We start from the raw sequence: 24,531 nt of genomic DNA on the forward strand, positions 1-24,531 counted from the left end.
TTTGATATGTAATTGAGGAAAGTACTTTACAAATAATGATATTAGCTACATTTTTACATTTTCTTGACGGTCAGCTTGATGTTCTGTCTGGCTCAAACTTGGCTAACCACATGTAGCTGCCCTTAGCCTTACTCACTTTCAAAATGAATTTTCCTTTTGTTTCCCGTCTTTAGCTTGCGTGAGATGGCCTCTTCATGATAAGACTCAAATATTTTGATTATTTCCAACGTCATACATGATAAAACTCACATTAAAAAACTTTTCCGATATGGTTTGAATGTAGATTCTTGTTTGAGTTGTTTCTTACAAATGAGATGATCTAATTATATAATTTATATCTTAATATAAAATTTTCTTAAAATAGCTTACTGATCTGGAATAAAATGTAGGGTATGTGCACTTAATGTGAGTTTTATCATATATCTTTACCAAGTTCTCTTTAACTTGCATCTGATAAAGGTGTGTCTTTGCTTTAGTTACTTAAAGGGATAGTTCACCCAAAAATGAAAATTCTGTTAGTAATTTCTCACCCTCATGTTGTTCCAACCCTGTAAGACCTTCGTTCATCTTTGGAACACAAATTAAGATATTTTTGATTAAATCTGAGAGCTGGATCACTCTTCTTAAGGGATTGACACTTGTTCCCCGAAAAGTCATTAAAGACATCATTAAAATAGTCCAAGTGACTACAGTGGCTCAATCCTAAATTTATCAAACGACGAGAATACTTTTTTTACGCAAAAGAAACAAAAATAATGACTATTTTAACTATTCATTTCATTCTCTGTGGGCCTCGAGTCAGTTCACTAGTGTAATAGCGTAAGCTTCTGTTGTTATACGTCATACGCATCACACCACTGATCTACATAGAAGGCCAATAGTGAGCCTACGTGTGACGTAGCTCTACGCAATCACATTACATGAACTGACTAGAGGCCCACAGAGAAGGAAATGAATAGTTGAAATAAAGTCGCTATTTTTGTTTGTTTTTGCGCACAAAAACTATTCTCGTCGCTTGATAAGCTTAAGATTGAGCCACTGTAGTCACTTGGACTATTTTAACAATGTCTTTAATAACTTTTCGGGGAACAAGTGTCAATCCCTTAGAAGCCTATGGAGGAGTGATCCAGCTCTCAGATTTAATCAAAAATATCTTAATTCGTGTTCCAAAGATGAACGAAGGTCTTACGGGGTTGGAACAACATGAGGGTGAGTAAATACTGACAGAATTTTCATTTTTGGGTGAACTATCCCTTTAAGGAAATGAAAATCTCTCTCTCTATAAACTTGTATAAACTATAAACACCCATCTCTTTATTTAACTGCATTCCAAACCAATAGCTTGTCTAGTTAATAATCGACTTCCCGAGACATACATGGACACGTTTTTAATGTCATTTTCAATTTTCTCTGCACAGTCCATCATCTGTGGCCAAAAGAAATCAAAGTGGCTTGACACTTTTTCCAAAAGTGTTCCACCAACAAGTGCCAGTGCCGTTGTACTTTGAAGATCAGGAGCAAATTGATGCAATCCACACTCACCTGGCATCAATTCTGGGCAGCACACCCACAGTGACAAGATCAAATTCACCCTGGATGTCCTTTTTAATTTTTTCAATGTTTATTTATTTATTTTTTATCAGTGAGCAGGAGCACTTTGACATGATTATAGAAAAACAGTTCAAGAAGACTGGCAAGCCATAGGGGAGTCATCTACGGAAGTCATCATAATCAGGGGCGTCATGCAAGCAAAAATTCTGGGGGGGCACAATCTGAGACGTTGCAATTATTTTCTGACGGGTGATATGGATCATGTTAGGAGGGGTCAGGGGGTTTCTCGCCCTGAAAATGTTTAAATTCTGTCTGCTAAACATACCATTTCAATTCAGTTTGGGAGGGACAGAAATACCTTAACGGAGCTAGCAGCAACCCTACTCTATCTGAGGACTAAGTTAAGGTATTTATTTTGTAAGTTTATGTAAAAGACAGGTTGATGAAAGAACTGTAAGCTCAAATTCAAAAGCTTTTGAATTCTACTTCATTAAAGCATGTTTACACACACACTTACTGTACACTTAGGCCTACTATACATGATTTTAAAAACAGTACCATTGCAGTTTTTATGTTATGATTTTAAATTGGTATGTGACCTAAAAACGATCTTTCATTAAAGGTACATAAAGGTGCTGAGGTCTGACTTTGTGGTGCTCTGAAATTAAGTTATTTTAATATTAACATGTGATGAAGGACTTTGAAAGAAGTTTGACAACTAGTTTACGGTCAGACTAGGCTAGCTATCGATAACGTATCGATAACACTGACACAACTTAAGTTAATGCTCTGAATTCGCAGCTAATATCAAATCCATAACTTTTTGATCAAGTTAAAATTTCCAGGTCAACCACAAATAATCCCACTACCTTTTAATATCATCCGATAACTAATTCAATGCCGATTTGTTGCTTTGCCCACTTACCACTTCAAGACCATCTGTAAAACATTGCCAGCTCTACGTGCGAGACGAGTGAGTTGTTTGAACATACACAGCAAAGATTCTAGAGTGCTCTAGATTTGATAAACACAGACACCATATTAGGAAAAAGGGGCGGGCTGATGCTGACCGATGTATTACGCATCCAGAAGAATATATTTGAGTCGTTATAGGCTCTGGTAATTATGGAGCATAATAGGAATAAAGTTGTGGCAAATAAATATTCAGGGAGGAAAAATCTGAGGGGGCACAAATTGGCATGACGCCACTGATCATAATTCATAAATGGTGTTAACAAATAAAAAAATTGTGAACAACAATATTGTCTCTTTCTTCTAAATGGCCATTGGAATTTTAGAAAAGGAAAATAGGAAAATAAATTGTGTATGTCTTCATTCTACAGTAGGTCATATATCATTACATTCCTACCAGGACATTCTTATCATTTACTAATGATAAACCATGGTTTACTGGGAAACTCAAACACCTTCGTCATGCCAAAGAGGATGCCTACAGATGTGGGGATAAAATCTTGTATAACCAGGCTAGAAACCCACTGACAAAGGAGATCAGAGTTGCTAAAAGAAGCTACTCTGATAAACTGAAAAAACAGTTTTCATCCAACGACCATCATCAGTCTGAAATGGCCTGAGGAACATCACTAACTACAAGTCACCATCCCCCCGATCTGGGAACAATCATCAACACCTGGCTGATGATTTAAACTCATTTTATTGTAGGTTTGAAAAGCCCTCATTCACACCACACACCGGCTCTGACCTGCACTTCACACATTTACCATCACCTCCTGCACTCCCATTACTCCCCCCTCCTGCCATCCAACCTGAGCTTAAGGTCTGTGTGGAAGACGTGAGTAGAGTCTTCAAAAAACAGAAGATTAGGAAAGCCTCAGGCCCAGACGGCATCTCATCTGCTTGTTTAAAAGCCTGCGCTGACCAACTGGCCCCGGTCTTCACGCAGATCTTCAATAGATCATTGGAGCAGTGTGAAGTTCCCTGCTGCTTCAAACGCTCCACTATCATTCCTGTCCCCAAAAAACCCAAAATCACTAGACTTATTGACTACAAACCTGTCGCTCTCACGTCTGTGGTCATGAAGGCGTTTGAAAGACTGGTGTTGGCCCACCTGAAGGACATCACTGGATCCCTGCTGGATCCCTTTCAGTTTGCTTACAGAGCAAACAGGTCTGTGGATGATGCAGTCAACATGGGACTGCATTATATCCTGCAACATCTCGACAGACCAGGGACTTATGCAAGGATCCTCTTTGTGGACTTCAGTTCGGCCTTCAATACCATCATGCCTGGTCTTCTCACAGCCAAACTGACCCAGCTCTCCATACCATCCTCAATCTGTCAGAGGATCTCCAGCTTCCTGACGGACTGTAAAAAAACACAGTCTCTGCAGACACCCCAGGCTCCACAAACGGCAACAAAAACAAACTGAGCTAACCCGCACCACGAAACATAACAAACTGTTCCAGCCAATAACCGATAAGAAGGATTTTGGAGTGGGGTTTGGGGGGTTAGGGCCCGGATGAGGAGGAGGGAGGGTCTAGCTAGCCTTCGTTTTGTTTGACAATACTTTAAACGTCAGCAAGAAGTGATGTCACCCGCCATCGCTTAGAGCACCTTTAATAAGTTTCGAGCGTCGATTAATGATGTTATTTTGCAGTATATCCCCCTACTGGACGCATCAGGAACAAAAGGGACGTAAAACTGGGCCGTAGGCTATATCCATAGACATAATAAAAACATGTATGTATTATGTCTATGCGTATATCTACCGGTTCCCGGGGCCTATACCATGAAGCTGGTTTAGGTGGCTAGCCAGGAATGTTTTATTAGTTTGCGGCAACCCTGGGTTTTAGCCACCATGAAAGTGGTTTGGCTTTTAGCAGTGTTCATCGCCATAGTAACTTGGGGTGCGCTTGTTAACTCCAAGGCTAACCTGGGGTGCGTTTCCCAAAGCCAACTATGTTGCAAGTTCCGTCGTTACCAATAGAGTTCAATGGAAATTGCGATCATAGTTGGCCAACGATGCTTTTGGGAAACGCACCCCTGGTCCGGTGCAGGTTATGTTTCAGGTAAGAGGTTGCAAACCTAACTTTGACAAATCAGCTGTGAGCAAAGTGACACATGTCTAATGCGATAAAGTCACTCTACTAGCTAGGCTACTCCAAATTAAAGGTCACTACATAGCAAATGAATTTTAAAGACAAAATCGTCTGGCTTATTAATGCTTATTTAAAATAATAATTGTGTATGATATAGATATTATTAGGGTAGAGTGGGGGAAAACGCCCCCCTTAAGGAAAATGTGACATTACTGTGAAACAAAACATAAATGTGACTAGAATTGCCATCCCAGTTTTGACTGACTATGGCAGGAGTTATTCACCAAATATTAAAATTGCTCAACCTTTATAATTAATTATTTTGACTGAAAATATTTTTGTACAAAGGGGGTGTTTTGCCCCAGCGGTGGGATAAAATGCCCCCTTTCTTACCAACCAAATTTGCTTCATAGATCAACAGCAAAATGAACAGACTATAGTTTTTAACCTCTAAAAGTAAAAGGCAATTAATGCAACAACATGTATAACTATTAACTGAGCAAAATGTTCAATTCTCTCTATACCTTTATCAACTAAACTAACTTCACAACTTTAACTTGCACTGATATAGCAAGACCTTTTCTTTTAGTTGCCCTATTTCATAGATAGATATTTTCTTCTTTCTGAGTAAATTTGTTTAAATCAATCTCGTAAAATTCTGCAGGAAAGAGAAGTGAATCGCGCTGCTTTTCTTGCGAGAAATGAATCGCAGTTTCCCTCTTTCTCAGATTGGCTGTTCGCTACTGATATCACACCTAAACTCCTAAACTCAGGATCAAAGCCTGAGTTGACAGATAAAGTTGATGATCAGCATCATGGTATCAACAAAGCCTGGTGGGATTGGTTTGGTTTTGTCAACTCAGAACTAATTCTGCAACCCTCAACTACCATCATGGTACAAGCCCCCGGTCTGCAGCCTCCCCATATAGGTTATAGATGAAAATCAAACACATGTGCACAACCACCAGAGGTCATCCTTTCTTCCACTTCATCATCTATTCTCTGCGAAATTATGTGAATCTTATAAAAGGAAACGGCCACTGATTGACGCTGTGCATCCTAAAAAAAGTAAAATACCTTATTAAACACAACATGTCCTATTTACTGTAGCTAAGTTTTTAGAGTTTAATTTGGTGTGTGGATTTAAGATAAATCAGAGGGAGATGGAAGGAAGATGAAGAGAAACGAGATAAAAGGATGTTTAAGCACAAAAGTGAGTTTTAATGGGCATTGGGCAAATATTTAAGAACACACCTACCCTGCCCTCATATAGCTACACTTTTGCCTGGTATTTTCAAGTTAACCTGGATATGATATTAGGCAGCAGCCTTCACCTTGTATTTACACTTTTATTACTTAACTGATAATATCCCATCCCACTGAATATTTCTAAACAGGTTTTTATGTTGACATTCTTTGCAACCTCACATTCTTCTTAGCTTCCCCAAAGTTTCCAACCCTCTATACCAACCCACACAACGTCCTCTCCAGACATGCGTTAGTGGAATGTCTCATGAGTTGAGATGGGTTGGGTTTACGGGGAGCCACTATTGCGTATGTGTGTGTATTTTGGGTGTTTAACATTTGGACACTAAAATAAGACATTATTCTGAGTAGCTTAGTTTTCTCTTCCGTTTGTTGTCTTAAGAAATTTTACAGAGGCCATTTTAACTTATTTAGAGGGCAGCTTTATTGGCTTATTGTAATTGAATTTAATTTCACATTTTGCTTATCTGACTTGGCCAGAATTCAACTATGTTGTGGGAATTAGATTTCTTTATACAGAGAATCGAATGGACGAGGGAGAATCAGGGAGAGTGAGGACCAAAAAAAGAGCCACCTGACTTGCTACCACAATATGATGATATTACGAATCTAATATGAGACACCATTTCTGAAATCTCTACATCAGTATGTGGTGATAAATCGCCCCTATTGTATTCCAGCCTCTCTCTCTCTGTCTCCTGATCTGGGATCAGGGTGGGTGTCTCGTTCCAGAGTTGAACAAGTGAGGAGCTCTTCAGCTGTGAGAATAAAAGACTGCCTTGTGGTAGCAGAATGAAAAAAAGAAGGGAGGGAAGGAGTGTGTGAGAGACGAGGGTTAGAAAAGACAAGAAGAGGAAAAGGGGTGGAGAGAGAGAGAGAGAGAGAGAGAGAGAGAGAGAGAGAGAGAGAGAGAGAGAGAGAGAGAGAGAGAGAGAGAGAGAGAGAGAGAGAGAGAAAAAACATGTAGGTGGGGGAACAGTGCAGGACAGAGAGAGTGAGAGAAGATATCTCATTCTCTCTCATCTTGCTAAATGATTTGTTCATCCTGCTCTGATGCTCCACAGAGTTTAAGATGTCATAAAGTGAGCACGAGTTTCCAGCTCTAAGGATTACATGTGGGACTGACAGAGCTTAGGATCTGAACTCAGGTAAGGCTTTGACTGACAGCTGGGTTTTTGTGATGACGTTTTCTGAATGCATTTAGATAAATCATTGTAAAAACAAAAGAAAGAGGTTGGTGCTAATATGTAGTATGGATAATAATATACCTTTAAGCTACTATGCACCCCCACAATTTTTTAATTTGTAAATTTGTAAAACATAACTATAAATAGTACCACATGTCTGTTTGTCTCTATGGTAACCCATTCAAAACTTTTTAAAAATTTTCCAGTCTTTATTATTAGTATATGAATCACTGAAAGAGGAAATGAATGAATGAATGAATGAATAAGCTGTCTTTAAAAAGTAACAACATGTAACAGTCTTTGTACCCTGGTGTCAGTATGAGTTTTTGAATTACCTCATAATCTCAAATGTATTTCTTCATTTTAGGAATGTGTGTGTGTGTGTGTGTGTGTGTGTGTGTGTGTGTGTGTGTGTGTGTGTGTGTGTGTGTGTGTGTGTGTGTGTGTGTGTGTGTGTGTGTGTGTGTGTGTGTGTGTGTGTCATGGAGAACTAGTCTTACTGTGTTGAATATGAGAGAGAATTAAAATGGGCCGCACTGGACAAGGTTGGGAATAATGGCCCTGACCTAAAGAATGGACAATGAGACTATTGTCCCAGTGGGGACAGCACTGCACGCCAGTATGAGAAGTGTGCAGGAAAGTTGTGCTGGGTCAGCTGACACAAATTTTTTTTTTTTTGCACCATTAATGCTGCTTTCACTAAAAGAGGCTGACTAACAGGTGGTTTGAAAAATTCCTTGCCTGTCAGTCAAATGACTCAACTGTCTTATTAATCAGGTGCAGAGATATGGAAACACATTCAATACCTCTTCTGTATGCCACCTGTGTGCTGTATGACCCCTGCATTGCAACAGTCATAAATTAAACATTTTTGACACAGCTATAGGTATTACACATGTGACACAAATTATAGGCAACAACATTTAGTTCCAGTCCATGAATTTGACAGGCTGTGCGACTTTCTAACAACTGCTTGTTTGTGTTTGCACTTTCCAGACAGTCTGTCTGAATTACAAGTATTTTAAGTGACTTTCTTAAGGTTACATCATTACGTCAGTAGGTGGCGACTATGCTGGAAATTGGACATGAACACCCTCTTAAGTTATATTTACTGGGAAACTCAGATACAATACTGCCTTCACATGCTATTAGAGAAATTTCCTACGAGCCGTAAACTTTAAAGATGAAGCAGTGGAGAACAATTGCTCCTGTGACTGGTATTCTTAATTAGTTTTTTTGACAACGGTTCACCTTGTCTTGTTGTTCAAATTGTGCATATTTACATGAATAACAATTTTTTCGCACAGCGAAAATAGCAAGTATATTTCACCAACATTTCAGAATCGTCAGCAAGCTAACTATCTAGATGGCGCAGTGAATGGTCATCAACATATGGGATGTTACATTTTATACAAAATGAAATATCTTCAATACATTTAGGCTTTTAATAAGATTTCCCTTAGAAATAGGCTAGAATAAACCTGATGTACTCCATGATTTCTATTCTTCCTGACAACAAAGCACTTGAAAGCAACAAGCTCGTAATCACGACATCAGAAATGGAAAGGAAATTTCTGATAGCAGGTGAATGCAGCATAATTACCATAATTAAGAGATCACAGCACATGACGTTCTACTCTCAGCTATAGGAACTGTTCTCGGACTCAATAATGCCTTTTTATGGCAACACTATCAACACCAAAAAGAATCTGCTGCGGTCAGATGGTACAGTGGTCACATGGTACAAGTCGGAGTTCTCAGAAAATTCAGTTTACAAGTTGTAATGACGATTTCTTTACTTTTTACAAGTTGGGATATTTTTGACACTTTTTACTGACTTTTTTCAAGTCTCGTCATTATGGTAGGACGTGGAGTGAATGAACCTGGATACTTCCCTTCTAGTAAGCGAAAAACAGCGGGCTATGTGAGAAGAGGTTATGTCTGTATTCTGTATAAAAGTTTGCAAAAAGTATCCAGATGACCTACTACATGGCTACAGGAAGTCCTTTGAAGGATGCAGCCTTTGAATTGGTAAACAGCATTTGAGTGAGACCTTGAATAAAACATTCTACCAGTTCGTTCAAAACACTGACTCATTCAGGAACAAAACACAAACCAAGTGACTTTGTCTGGAGCAGTAAGTTTCTCTTTTCTTAAGGATGATTCACACGGAAAGCATTTTCGCATTTAATAACGTCAGACGCCAGGCAGTGGAATTAAAAAAAAGAACCTGAAAGGTCTAGAGCACCCCCCCCCCCCCCCTAAAAATAAAATAAGTTTAACTTCGTTTAACTTTTTAGCACGTTTTGTTCTTTTAACAATTGTGTCTTTAAAACAAACAAACATACAAAAAACATGCGCATATAAAAGTTCACTTGAAAATCTAGCATGTTGGAAGGAGAAAAGGAAAGAGGGAGTGGATGAAAAGAACATAAAGGAGGAACAAAAAAAGGGGAATTGAACACCAGCACTGATTTGGTGAAAAAAAGCCAAAGAGGATTCAATGACCATGGCATGATTCCTCAAGCTTTTCTCCTAGTGCTCACACCTCTAGCTCACACCTCTAGACAGCACGCCCACAGTCGCTTCACTGACCGATTTAAGCCAAAAACCAAAGGTCTGGCTCGGCGAGTATTAACCAGCCTTTGTTCGAGGTGTTGCTTACCTTCTCCATAGTGTTATACCGAAATGCACTTCCATTATAGAAAACCCACAAATGTGAGCTACTGCTAAAGTTTCAGGAATTTGACTTTCTCTATCTGTTTGAACCATAAATCCAGTCTCTTTTACCTGCAGTGACCCATGCATTTGTATATTCGATCATACTTGAGTTCACATTTACCTTCATTTGAGGAATTACAAACACTACATAATGGAATGATAATATAGGGATGCAAACTGAGTAGATCTCAAATTTTCTTTCCCTTTCATGGGATTGAACCTGAAATGTTTATTCGGTCTTATCAATTTCATTCCCAAAACAAGTCTGATGTTTTCACTAGAAGATTGAGTTATTTTATTTAACATTTTTTAATTGAAATGACATAAGAGGGGAAAACCTTATCATTCACAATCATTCACAATAAGATCTATTACATGTATTTTCATGAAATTTCATTTCATGGTGACTTTAATAAGTGGTATGAGTGCAGGTGTAATGGAGGATGTGTGTCACACTCAGTTCTAACATGTGCTTGTGAAAAAGTGTGAAATATTTGGCTGAAATAGGCAGGCTGAGACTGGAAATGCTTGCTTGAATGTGGATATTTTAAGTCTAAGTGGTTGCTAATTAAAAAAAGAAAAAGAAAAAAAGCACCATGCAAGAATGTTCCCTCTTGGATAGCATTGAAAAACATTAAGACATTTTCTCATACAACTGTGAAACAAATCCAGTCTTTCTTCTTACTCTCTCACAAACACACTGATAAACAGTGTTCTGATCTCAGACATTTCTGCCACACAAGCACTGTGACTATTTTCTGGGGTGAGATCTGTTGTCAATCTTTCTGACGGCTTGTTGCTTTACTCTGATACTATAATAAGTGACTAGACTGTTGCAAAATGCTGCAAGAGATTAAAACAGCATGTTCCTGCCATCAAAGTATTTATGAGTAAGACCAAAATGCTTAGCTTTGATATCACATGTGTCATTCCAAGACAGCAGACCGGCATGGAAATATGGAAAGTTATCTAGCAGCTAACTTTCCAACTTGTGTGCTTGCCATGTGTTGACCATGGCAGCCTCGCATGCAAGTCACTCTAGACTTCTGAGCTTAATGCCTTACACGTAAATGTTAGAAGTTACTTGGTGGAATAACCCTTTTCTCACATAATGTCACTGGAATTTTTACTCCCAGAGGACAACAAACAAATAAATAACTTAAATTGGCTCGACAGTAAGGCACTGGTGGCTCAAAACAGAGGACTGCTTTAAATTATCAGGCATATTGACATTTTTACTCAGTTGTGGGTGAGAAGGGAGCAGCTGGAGACTGTTTATTCCCAGAGAGTAGCTTGATCATGGGTCAACCGACAGGAAGAGTCCCCGCTTAGGAGCCCACACCGGAAGAGTCTGCTCCTCTTCCAGCTGTGGTTGCCTAGTTGCTGCTCAGATTTGTTTGTGTTCGTTTTTTTTTTTTACGTGTTTGGACTCTTTTGAAATCTGTCTTACTCACTGGCCATGGAAAAAAAAAAAGTTTTTCTTTCTCGTCCTCCACCAGACAGAAGTTTTTCTCTCTAGTGCTCTGTTTCATGGCTTTCCCATGTTTCATAGGATTATTACCAATCAGTCTGGCTCGCTGTGTGATGGATTGCTTTGTTGACTAAGAGACAAAGCTTAAATGTTTGCGTAGGAGTTCCATGACAACTTTGTAGACAACACAAAAAAAACTTGTTTCCATAAATGAATCTAATAATGTTACAAATACTCTTAAAGTGACTCACATCAGCAGTTTTGCAGCTGTTTAACATCAACTGGAAAACACCATTTTTTGTTTTGCCTCTGTGGAGGAGTGAAGAACAGGAAGTGAGTAGGGGGACTCCACCTGGAATATCAAGGACTTTTCCATCCTCCATAAGTGCATGTAAACTCAAATCTGTCCGAAATGAGTCCATCTGCTGGAATGATGATGATCTGATCATTTTTAATACCATTCCAGCAGTTCTTTAAAAATAGCAACCACACACGCATCAGATGTTTCCAACTGTCTTATTGTCTTCTAACGGTTGCTTTAAAATGAAAACATGACATTAACATCCAGATATAATTCTTAAAGGGATAGTTTACCTGAAAATTTAACACAAACACAAAAGAAGATATTTTGAAGAATGGTGGAAACCAAATAAGCTTTGGACAAAACAAACAAACAAACAATGATTTCTTAAAATATCCTCTTTAATGTTCCACAGAAGAAAGAAACACATAACACAAGGGTGAGAAAACTATCTAATATAAAAGTATGTTTAGCATGTTTTTGAGCAGTAAGCTGTGCATACGAGTAGTAACAGGCGAGATAAGTTCACAGAAGATGACCTTTGCATGATGTTGTAGATAAATCGTTGTAGAAAGACATTGTTAAGTCACTTGTGATTTATCTTTCTAAATTTAGACATAAACTTGACGATTATTCATGGGTGTTTGGAAAGACGGACCGCACACCTGGATTCTGACAGAGACTTTTTTTTATGTGGATTCCTCTTCCTGTGCTCTCTCTCTCTCTCTCTCTCTCTCTCTCTCTCTCTCTCTCTCTCTCTCTCTCTCTCTCTCTCTCTCTCTCTCTCTCTCTCTCTCTCTCTCTCTCTCTCTCTCTCTGTCCCAGCTGTGGCGGTACTATGTAATTCTGTCCTCTGAAACTTCAGAACATTCAGTAAGAGACATGAGTGAGCAGCAGAGACAAACAAACAGCAAGAGCTGGACTGTAGACGGTCAACCAAAGGCTCAAAGGCGTAAAAACAGGACATAGCACAGAGACGGTCAGTAAACAAGGCCATGAAGCAACAGAGCGGGTCTTTCTTGGGCTAAAAAATATGGTAAGTGGGCTTGATGTTGCTTATGGGTTCTTAAGAACTTGGTATTTGGTATGTCTACAAACTCTAAATAAGTTTCTATGGTTGATTTTACTACTATTACATTGATTTTTGGCAGCTATGACTCAAGAAATGTAGAGTAAATGTTTCATTATATCAATTGCTTAGTATTTATCAGATTTATGCCGAGTGCTAAAGTAACTCAAACTTATTATACATTCCATATAATCAAAACACTTAAAAAAACATATATATATATATATATATATACATTACATGTATTAGTAATATTTAAATAAAAACATTTTAAATTAAAATTCTATATTTCAATAATATATATTTTTCATTTATTTAATGTATATCTTTCTTATAAAAGATATTTTAAATCTCAGTGTGATTTGACTTTTTTCATAGGATTGACAAGTCGCTAGGCCTTCAAATGTACAGTTCTTGATTTTTGTTTCTCAGATTCACCCACTGCTCATGCTACATTTAGCTGAACTTTTTCTGCTGTGGTTTCCTTACTTCTCCCTTAACTGTGTGTGTGTGTGTGTGTGTGTGTGTGTGTGTGTGTGTGTGTGTGTGTGTGTGTGTGTGTGTGTGTGTGTGTGTGTGTGTGTGTCGCCTGTATGATTATAACCCCTGTAAGAGGAGCTTTGTGGTTTGTGCTATGTGGTTGAGTCTATTTTCTGCTGCAGAGGGCAGGACACAGTGGCATAACTGCAGACTTAATGACACGTTTCAGTGGTATGCCACTAACCGGTATGAAATGCTCCAGTTGAACTGATATCAAGTGTATATTAGTGTGTTTGAGTTATCAATGAGTTATGTTTATTTGTGTGCAAGTATATTTGAATTAAGCAATCAGTATTCATTAATGTATCAGTATTCATTAATGTATCAGTATTCATTAATGTCAGTGTTTCTGTATTGTCCAGTTTTCTGTGAGTGTGTGTGTGTGTGTGTGTGTGTGTGTGTGTGTGTGTGTGTGTGTGTGTGTGTGTGTGTGTGTGTGTGTGTGTGTGTGTGTGTGTGTGTGTGTGTGTGTGTGTGTGTGTGTGTGTGAGAGAGCAGTGACCATATTCAGTATAGTGACAGAGGCTTTCTGTTCTCTTTTCCCTCTGTCACACACTGGACGTGGTTGTAAGAGGCGGCAGGCCTGCAGCACTTGCCAGCTGCACTTGCAAACATGACATCAGGAATGAAAGGGAGAGAGAGGTTAGCTAGGGGAAGGAGGAAAATAGGAAGTTTGGTTTTGTACCAGCTGTTGAGTTAAAGACTATAAATGTTCATCATCATCCTAATCTATATGCATGCACTATACCTAACCTGTCTTCGCTTGTTTGGAGAAGCGAAGCGTCTCATTCCAGTTGTTTCCCTGACTGGACATGCAGGCACAGGAAAGAGTTTTCCTTTCCTTAAACTCACACAGTTTTGGCTTTTTGGGTGCTCGAGCCCCTGCCCTACTTCAAAATTATTTAGAAGTGCCCTTCTCAAACAAATATCAATGATAATATTGTAGTCAATAAAACAAAATGCATTTGATTATAATTAACATGACAATGTGTACAAAACTAAAGTAGCCTAAATTCACGTTTATTTTTACATTTCTGTCAGTCTGAGATGTCGTTGCTATAACATGTTGCTATGGGCTGCGTCACTGTCGTCAAGTTGCATGTGTCTTGCTTTGGTCTTGACTGGGGTCAGTCTCTGTTTTCGAGGGTCTAAACTCCTGGAGTAGTGTGTGGACGGCAGGCATAACCGTAGCAAAAGTTTTGCGTATTAAAATGAAAATGTAAACGTAGGTATCCCACAGATTGATTTTGAATAAATGACTCTTGTCACTTGTTCTGATTGCCGAACCAATACTTAATAAATAAAATAGTGTCGCAAAGTGACATTATTTTAAGTGACACTACCACCTTGCTACTGAGAAATGTAGTTTAACGAATAGCTTCTCACCTAAGAAAGTGGCTAACAAAATATGTTCCAAGAACGTTTAATGTTCCCATTAATTTATGACTGAAAACGTTATTTCTGTATGTTCTCAGAACATTCAAAACATCTAGTTTTTTTTTAATGTTTTTTTGTTTTTCTTGATTATGTAAACATTAGACTTAGAGAAAACATTAAGGTAATTTTTTCTCTATTTTATCATTTTTCTTTGACAATGTTATTTAAGAAAAGATCACTTTAAATGAAGGTTACTAAAAGAAGAATGTTTGTTCATAACTTTGAGAGGACCTTGATGTTTGAGAGAACCAAAGTGCAGAGAACATTCCCTATTATAGCTGAAAATTCCCTTCACTGATTCTCATTGGCCATTATTACACACACAGAACCTGATGTTCAGTTTGTCTTGTGGGTCTGTGTGATTCCCAGTGTGTTTTGTCTGAGAGACAGTGTCATGAGTCAGGGACGCAAAAGAGGTGAGGGAAGGAGGGATAGGGGGATTTCAGGTTAGGGATGTTCTAAAATGACTGATCTGCTGTGAAGTGTATGCTGACCTGAGGTCTACTCTAGTTTGTTCACACTAATGTGCCTGTGTCTGTACCAAAGATAATTGGCTGCATCTGTTAACTCTGAGTCTGGGTGTGTGTGTTTGTGCGTGAGATGAGTCACACTGACTCATGCTGTGTATTTCAACTAAGATGCAGACTTCAGTCTGTTCACAACAGTTGGTTAATCATAGTATGCATTTTGTTATCATTGCATCACTGTATTTAGTCTACAATAAGGAAACACCTGATGTGTTTGATAATTCACTAGATCAGAGACACAAGATTTAAGTGTTGCAACCTTGCCAGATCTACATATCTATTCTAGTCTGTTTAAATGCAACAAATATGTGATAATGACTCAGTTCACTCACGTTTTATTAGACTGAACTTCAGCCATTCAACAAAGAATTTTTGAACTAGCTGATTTAGAAAAATAAATAAATAAAAATTCCTTGCTATTTATCTCTGTATTTCCAGCAGGATCTTGACAAATGTCATGAAGTGATTGATAACTCCATAGACATGGACAGGCTGAATCAGAACGTTCCAGAACACGGTCATCTGACTCATCGGGTCTTACAGGTGAGTGTATCTGTTTAATACACACATTCACAATACTGTTCAAAAGTTTTGGGGTCTGTAAGATTTTTTTTTTTTTAATGTTTTTGAAAGAAGTCTCTTATTCTCACAAAGGCTGTATTTGATCAAAAATACTGTAAAAACTGTAATATTGTGAAATATTATTGCAATTTAAAATAACTCTTTTCTATTTTTGTATATTTTGCAGGTTTTTCTCAATTGCTTTTGGCACATTTTTTGAAACAGTCTTAATATTCTCTAAACTGTAAAAGCAATATGTTTGCTGTAACATCAGAACTCTAAAGCATGTCTGCAAAATGTAGTAACTCGTCCAAAACATTGAATTCATCCTTCAAACCCTAGTTATCATGTCAGTTGCCAATTTCATCAAAATAAAAAGTGTTTTTGCCATTGTGTGAGCCACACTGATCAAAATGTTTAGATGATTTTTTGCCATGTAAATATTTGTTATATACAAATTTCATTTTTTTCTATATTTATTTTGACTGTCTGCTTTCTTTACTAAAGAACAAAGAATGCCAGTTTTGTCTATAGCTGAATGCACTTGTATATCACACTGAGGTTTTTAGATACACATTTCAACAGGTAAAAATATCTTTACTGTAACTTTCGGTCAGTTTAATTCATCCTTGAATAAAAGTATTTATTTCATTTAAAAAAAAATCGTACTCACCCCAAACGTTTGAACAGGAGAGTGTAAAATGCATTTACTTTAGTTTTACTTTGTTTTCATTTACATTTCCTGCAAAATTGTCATTAAAGTCTTTTAAAAGCAGAATCTAGTTTCTTTATTCTAATTTAGTTCTTTTAATATTAGGTGTTAAAATGTCTATATGAGTACATCTGGTGCAATAGACAAAGTTCTGTAAAACTAGGTTGTCACCTAAAAGTGGAGTCTGCAGAACTTGGAAATTAAGAGGTTAAATGTTCCCTAATTATAGGGTTAATCTTCATCACTGGTATCCGAGAGGCTGAGTCCAGGCTTTCTGTCTGCATTTAATCTTGCTTAAACACTGCACTGTGTTCCACCTATTAAACATTACAGGGTCTCAAAAACATCAGGTTTATAAGTTAGTTCAATGCACCTGTTAAAACTTAACTAGTAAAGTTGATTTGACACACACACACACACACACACACACACACACACACACACACACACACACACACACACACACACACACACACACACACACACACACACACACACACACAAACCTGTTTGTTGAAAAAAATGTCAGAGGACAATAGAAACTGTGTGGCAGCTTTATATGGAGCCCTATTATCAGGAGATGACAGGATAAGATATGAAAGCTAAAACAAACTACATTGACATTTAATCACTTTAAAAATAATTTATACATTGTTATTGAAAGCATCACGTTCAGTTTTAAAGGTTATTTCTATGGACGCTAGAGCTAGACCCTAAAAAGATGACATCTGAAGACACTCTAAATATGTGTAAAAGCTTTATTTGAATGGTGAAAGTTTGAAAGTTCAAAAGAGGGGTGAAGTCCATTGTTACCAGGGCTAGGTTGGGACAGAAAAACAACCAAGGACATATGCCTGTATCACAATCACAACCGTGTAATCCATTATTCCCCATAATGTTTATTAAGTATGTTTAAGAAAAGTCCACTGCATACTCCCGATATGGCCAGTCCATTTCTAGTTAATTTAGGGCCAGATTTACTAAACAGGGCAAATTAGTGCGCAAGCGCAATTCCAAAAAAGCGCCGATGGGAGTGGAAAGTTCTACGGACGAGGAAAATTAAAGAAAACAGACGCAGCTGGATCATTTCCTTAAAGACCAACGCAATCTACCAAGAGCAGCGCAAATTAGCATGGTTTAAGACATGCTAATTTTGGCCAGTAAATAATGGCACTAATACCAGTAAATTGACTAGTGCCAACCTTAGTAAATCATGTTGCATGATTTATTGAAATACTTTCCTCCCATTAATTTTGGTTGGAAAAGGGAAACTCTAACAAATGCATAATATGCAATAAAGTCAGCCACAAAAATAACTCTCTATGCCTTTTCAGCGCTATTGGCCCTTAGTGTTTTACATCCCAGTTGTGAAAAAGAGATGAATGTGACATTTCCAAACCCAATCAGCCACTGGTTGCTCTTCAGTTCCTTTCTAAAATCCTTTAGTGCATCATAGCCTGTATGATTTCTGACATCATCTAAAGACACCAAATAAATGAAATATGCTATTTCCCTATTTGAAAAACAATATTAACTACCGTTTGTTTTGATGTAGTGCAGTGCCTCATCACTCTCTCAAATATCAAAGTGTGATTTACTAAGCAAATAATCCCTGTGCTGCCCTTGAGAACCTCCATCTGTGACATGCTGAGGCCAAATATGTTCCTCCTTTGGTCATTTATTGGTCTGGTCCCTTGTCTTTCAACTAACAGCTAAATCCTGTTAGCCTCTTAGCCTGCATGGTGGTACCTGATGGAGCTAAACCTGTTTAGCCAGTTAGCCTCTTACCCTGTCGCTGCAATACTCAAAGGTCCTGATTGAATTACACTAATCCTGTTTTGGGAACCCTGAGCAGTTGTCCAAAAATTAAAGGTCACTTTAATGGTGATCAAAGGCTGTAAAAATAGTCCTGTTGTTGATTTACTGTAGTATTGTCTTCATATATTCACAGAGCACATCGCTGGACCTGATTGAAACAGGCAAGACTCTCAAAGTCCAGGCAGAACGGCCCCATCTTGTCAGCTTGGGAAGTGGCCGTCTGAGTACGGCTATAACTCTGCTGCCCCTGCCAGAGGGTAAGTTCAGTCACCTTAAAAAGTAACTGAATATAATACACACCCTCATGAAGTATCCCCCAGCAGATTCTATCTGCTAAATTGCAAACATGGTCGTTTGACTAAGGATGTGGTTAGCTGTGGAGTTTGTGTTTAGTAGCAATGCTTCTTTCAGATTCTGAGACTTAATTATATGATCACACAGACAGAGAGGATGCACACTGAAAACTGGGGACTCCAAATTAAGATCAGTATTTGTGTTTTTGTGTGGTGATGGGTGGGAAGTTCATGAGAGAGGACAAATCTCACTGCACTGTCCTCAAAGCTTGGCTATGCTTCATCTCATGAAGAATGACAAATAGAGGACTTCTCATCCCCTGACATTGAGGAAGAATGAGAGCAAGCATTCAAGTATAAATCCCAGTGGAAGTCAATGTAGTGCAGTATTCATCAGCGAATCATTTTATCAGGGATTGAATACACAATTTCCTGTGCTCATATAGATGGGTGGGTGGGTGGGTGGGTGTTTGGATGGATGGATTTAATTATTGTAGCCTATATAATTAAATTATACTGTATATACAAACATGCATACAAACTTACATACACACATATCTGATGGATCTATGATTGAGGTGTTTTGTTTTTTTGAGGAGTATTGAGGTTTCAGCTGTTTCTTGTAAATTGCATTCACGATGGCAGTGGTTTTAGAAAAAGAGACAGAATTATGGGGCTGTATGACCTGACTTCGACAACCCCCTGTTGCTTCACACTGTGTGACTGAGCTTGCTTGAGTGAGAACATGCAAATTTTTCTAAGGGAATTTGCATGACTGCCTGAAAAGCCTTTTTTTTTAAGATTGAATCATGTTCATCTTTAATTTAAAGTACAGCATACACCCACTCTTGTCACTTTTTTCTTACCATGTCTGCTCCCACAATAGGCTTGGGTGATGGCTTTTTACTCACATCTGCTTCATAGACACTGCGAATGAAATAACTCGGGTGGGGGGTGGGGGGGGGGGGGGGGGGGTTGTCCTGTCTTTGTTAAAGAAGGGAACACAAACCTGTGTCCTTTTGTTGCAAGCGTTTCAGCATTTCATATGCATGAAAAAAAAGTCTAATTCTTGAAACTAAGTAGGCACAGAAATGTAGCAATAATCAGTATTAATAAATCTCCATCACATGTTGCAGGGAAGACTACACTCGGCCATGGGAACACAGACATTAATATTCAGGGTCCCGGTGTCACTGCTCAGCATTGCTACATTGAAAATGTGTGGGGAGCCATTACCCTGTACCCCTGTGGAAATCAGTGCTCATTGGATGGCTTAGCAGTTACCAAACCTGTCAGACTCACACAAGGTAAGCAATGGGCTTTTAAAGTTGCTATCAAACTCATTAGCCAAGCATTAGTTCAATGTATGTTGAATAGGTTACAAAATGGGAAAGAAAGAACAAAGGTGTCCAGCTGATGGTTCACTATAATGTAGGAATTTTCTGGGGATATTTTTTTACTTTCATTTTCATCTGGTTGCCTTGAACTCTTTTGACAGTTATTCAATAGATTCAGCCTGCACATCAATAACAGAGGCCTTTGCTTTAATTCAGTGAACCTTCTATAAAAAGCAATAGCTGACTGCATCAGATATTTACAATTTCTAGCACGGATAAGATTGCATTTCCAAGACAAATATAATTGTGTAACCGCTTTGTGTTAGTAATGATAAGGGTCTGTTTGAATATCCCTTTAAAAAACGTGACCTTATGCTACTCTTTGGAGCTATTTCAGGCTGTCCACTTTGGAATCACATCAGTGTGTATTTGTGTTATACACGGGCCAGGAAATTGCACGATAATAATAATGAGGGCTTGTTTGAACTTCCATTTGAAGAACTTGACCTTGCCCTACTATGTTGGGCTATTTCAGGCACTCTTGAATCACATTGCTCTGTATTAATTCTATACATTGGGGAAGTGTGATTCTAACATAGAAATGTGATATTTTGTTGATTTGGATTCTCAGAATTATCCCCAAATTTCATCTTGTTAAATATGGCTGTAGCCTAACTATTAAACAAATATGTATTAAGTTAGCTTATTTCAATGGGACACCAGACCTAAGCATTTCTTTTTGACGTTTGCTAAGAGTAGCCCAATTTATTTATCACCAGTTCGACCGTTAGTTATCAAGGGATAGTCATCCAGATAAGCTTATTTGCAGTCCGCCCCCCTGATCGCGATCTGTGTGTGCATGACAATAACTTGCGACAGCCGGCGCGAGGACAGCTGTCCAACGTGCCACCCATGCGACTTCCAATACATTTGTCTTAATGAGGGGTCTATAGTCCCGAACAGACTTAATGCCTGTCTTTGTTTTCCCTCTCATTTTAACTAAAATTTCGAGTTGCATTAAAAGTAACTATAGAGTTTGAACATCCGCGAAGTCCGGAGTTTCGCCACAGGAGTAAAGTATATAGCCTATCTTAAATTCCCTGGATGTCGGACACTTTGTTGTATTAACTGCTTGTCCATTTTCTTTGGGCCAGCGTTGACAGTCGGGCAGGTGACAGCTGTGCTGTTGTGTGTTGTAATAGAAGTCAGTGAGTGGACGCGCTGTCGTACCGCTTGACATTTACATCACAAAAGCTGCGGACAGACCCACGCGCTCATCTTTACTCCACGCGACGTGCGAGAGCTCAACGCGAACATAGCCTACTGTCCACCGTTTCTCTGCGTTTTCCAATCGATTGGATATCAGTTTAAGTTTTTTTCCCAAACCTGGTAGGTGAAATTGCTTTATCTTCAATATTTTACAAATTATTTGCTTGTTAAGCTGTAGAGTTGCTGTAGTAGCCTATTCCAAAGGCTGTTGTCTATTGACTAACCAGCGAACACCGTTTACTATTCCCGCTGTGTTCGTTAATCTTTCTGATCAAAGATAGGCATATGGAACTAAGTCAGATAGTTTAGATGTTTGATAAATAAAATCACTGTGTTAAATATAGCATAGCCTAACTTTACAATAGCCTTGTTGGTATCGTGACGTATTAACTTGCAGTTTTCAGTCAGTAATGTAAATAGAGAGTTATGATACAGATAAATGAAATATTATTTAATGTTCTCCAAACACTTCTGCTTAAAAACAGACTATTAGCCTATTTGTTTTCGTGCACTTTCTGAGAACGCTCTCAAAACGCATTAAAACTACGTCAGCCTTTGAATGTGACTTATAAAACAGCACTTTGCTATCTGTCCTATCAGTCCTATCTCATTGATTTCTACAAACCCCTTTTCTGACCTCATTATGCCCAGCATGACACCTCTGATGCCCCCTTGTGCCGTATGTCTGTGTGATTCTTTAGTTTCTTAGTTGTGTAAATAGAGGTTATAGTCTGTCGTCAGTGCTTTGACCCTAATTTAATGTCTGCGTGCCACATTTTTTATAAAGATTACAAACTGTACACAAATATTTTATACATTTATATATTTACTTATTTATCTGTGTGAATGCTCAGGCTGGCTCGTAACCACCAGATATATTGTGATTAATTATAACCCCAGTATTAAGGTTAGTGCTGAATTGTTAGAAGGTTAGTTTGATTCTTAAAATATCATAGTCTGTTCTTTCTTAAAGCTGCAGTCCGTAACTTTTTTGGGTTAAAAGTTATCCAAAATAATATTTTTAACAAGTACAACCAGCCAGTGTTCAAAACTATCTGCTTGCCTTAGCTCGTTCCAAAACGGTAAGCTTGTGATAATGTTTTTAATTCCAGTGGTACTGGTGGATTTCCGTGGGAAATTCGAGCATGTCTTTGCGTCATTACGTCACATCTGTACACATAAAGAAGGTGTCTCAGCTAGTAGGCTATGTTGCATGTGAGGATGTTGGAGTTGGAGATGTATAGCCTTTTCTCACAGCACTTGGTATAAACTTAACAATTTGATGGCGGATCCAGAAAGATTCAAATGACAATCACCAGTGACAACTGGAGATTCATCCGTTGTAAAATGCAAAAGACTTCGGACTTCGGAGTGGCTACAGAAAAAAAGAGACTGCAACCGGGCCCATGCAAAAACAAGGATAAATATCGGAAGGGCATTAAATATAGTCACGCAATGCTGATGCTGTTAACATTAACAATTTGAGAACAAAGTATAATTTGCACGGTTTGACGTGATATGATAAGGGATCGTTAGATTTAATCGGCGCAATTTACTGCACTGCCTTTTTTACCTTAGTTGGTCAGAACAAAAGTGATTGTTACTTGTTCAGATTACATTTTCCGGTGAAAATTATTTTGTTGGTCATACTTCCAAAAAGTAGAATCTGTGATTTCGAATGACAGTATCCACACCAGCGCTGTGAGTGACAGCCGCACATTCTCCTCAAAACAATGGATTCAGCCACGCTGTGCCGTGCCGAGGCACAATCCACGTATAGTTGATCATTCCGCGAATAACTGCAATTGCAGATTTCAAACAGAGAATTCGACAAAAAGGAAAAACTACAGCCTGCAGCTTTAAATATGTGTCTACATCTTGTTTACGTGTATGAGCCCATATGTGGAAAAAAATATATGGGCACTGTAGGTTCAGCCTATCATAATAGGGAAAACTATTTCATTTAGAAAAGGCTGACAATTCAGAAACAAATACATAGTGATATATGTACAGAGATGAGCCAGTGTTAAAAAGAGGGTCTGCATTTTCCTTTGAATAACAGTATGGCATTAAGTGGAGCTCACAGTGTTGCATGTCATATCCTGTCCTCCACTCTACTGCAAGTCAGCAATGAGTCATACTGATCTTATATTTGCTCTGTGCTTTCTGTGCCAATGTTCATAATGAAATGGAAGTCTGGGTCATAATTCATTGGCATTTTGACAGACGACTCTGAGTCTGCATTGATCCCTCTGCCCCATTAATCACAGCAATTTCATAAGGGGAGAGGACAAGGTAATATGAATGTATTGGAGTATATATGTATGTGTGTTTGCTACGAATAGACAAACTCAGTTTAATATTTTTGTTTGAACTCCTGTGATATGGCAAGATAAGCCATGATATGATTTTCAATAAAGCTAGTAAAGAAGGACATGATTCAGGCCAGTCAAACACTGTGTGTGTGACTTGTACTGATTTCTTTTTGTTTGGCTTTACTGTTCCATCCACACCCTTGTTTTGTTTCATTCAGATGCACTAGAATCTAGATTACGTTGAAAGAATGAAGTCATTAATGAAGATATTATTACATATTTAGCAGTTTGGAAGCATATAAGATGCCCCTGCTCCATTCAGGGTTGGTGAAAAGGTCACAGAAAATTTCACAAATATTACAAGTGTTTCCATTTTTGGGCTTTTATTCCTTAAAAAAAATATTGAATTCAAGACTGATCTATATCTCCAGTAGTTTTTAAAGTATTATCGTCAACTTGAATAAAACCAATTCATTTAGAAGTTTCATCATAAAGCACTTTTTTTGATTATCTACCACACATGATTCTTTTTCTCAGGGTGTATGCTGTGTTTTGGTCAGTCAGCCTTTTTCCGCTTTAACCACCCAGAGGAGGCCCTCAAGATGAAGAGTTTGATGCCAGGTGGAAGCCCTGGGTTTACCAGTACCTACAAGAACCACTCAGGTATATATGAAGAAGCAAAATTACACTGACCTAAAATCTGGTTGTATAAGAACTGCTCCGGATACTGTGCTATTGGGAGTTAAAGTTGCTGAAGGCACTCAGACAAAGAGAGAAAGAGCTACATTTGCAAATAATGGTGTGCGTTCCATTGATTTAAGTACTAAATGTTATAGCAAAAGGGGCACAGAGAGGCATTGTACCCTAGATAATTATAACAAGTTCCAGACACTGCTCAGGTGACACAAATCTGCCTAAAATAACTCGGCCTAATCCTGCCTCTTTTAATATCCATGTTATTGGAGAAAATTCTAGCTGTATCTTTGCCCATTTTAAATCTTGCTCTCACTCATTCAGCAATGACTCATTTCAAATAGTATAGAAACCAGGAAGTGAGATCCTTGGAGGAGAAACAACTT

The 24,531-nt window shown here is 38.3% G+C and overlaps 1 protein-coding gene across 30 annotated transcripts in view; it reads left to right on the plus strand.

Moving 5' to 3' along the window:
• The first annotated feature begins 6,841 nt into the window (after positions 1 to 6,841).
• The window catches only part of phldb1a (pleckstrin homology-like domain, family B, member 1a), a 43,252-nt gene continuing 25,562 nt past the window's right edge, over positions 6,842 to 24,531 (plus strand). For 18 of the 30 annotated variants that reach the window (XM_077240778.1, XM_077240781.1, XM_077240783.1 and 15 more), the window contains exons 1-5: positions 12,441 to 12,610; positions 15,586 to 15,690; positions 18,372 to 18,495; positions 19,668 to 19,838; positions 23,990 to 24,115. In XM_077240778.1, coding sequence (XP_077096893.1) covers positions 12,608 to 12,610; positions 15,586 to 15,690; positions 18,372 to 18,495; positions 19,668 to 19,838; positions 23,990 to 24,115 — 529 coding nt within the window. In that variant the 5' untranslated portion in view covers positions 12,441 to 12,607. Of the gene's footprint in view, positions 7,043 to 12,399; positions 12,611 to 14,318; positions 14,409 to 15,585; positions 15,691 to 18,371; positions 18,496 to 19,667; positions 19,839 to 21,114; positions 21,258 to 23,989; positions 24,116 to 24,531 lie in introns of those variants that run through there. The other 12 variants (XM_077240784.1, XM_077240803.1, XM_077240794.1 and 9 more) reach the window with 8 other exon arrangements.

The sequence above is a fragment of the Siphateles boraxobius genome, unplaced genomic scaffold, assembly GCF_051911475.1.
Source record: "Siphateles boraxobius isolate OS27281-9 unplaced genomic scaffold, OSU_SipBor_1 24, whole genome shotgun sequence".
Taxonomy (NCBI): domain Eukaryota; kingdom Metazoa; phylum Chordata; class Actinopteri; order Cypriniformes; family Leuciscidae; genus Siphateles; species Siphateles boraxobius.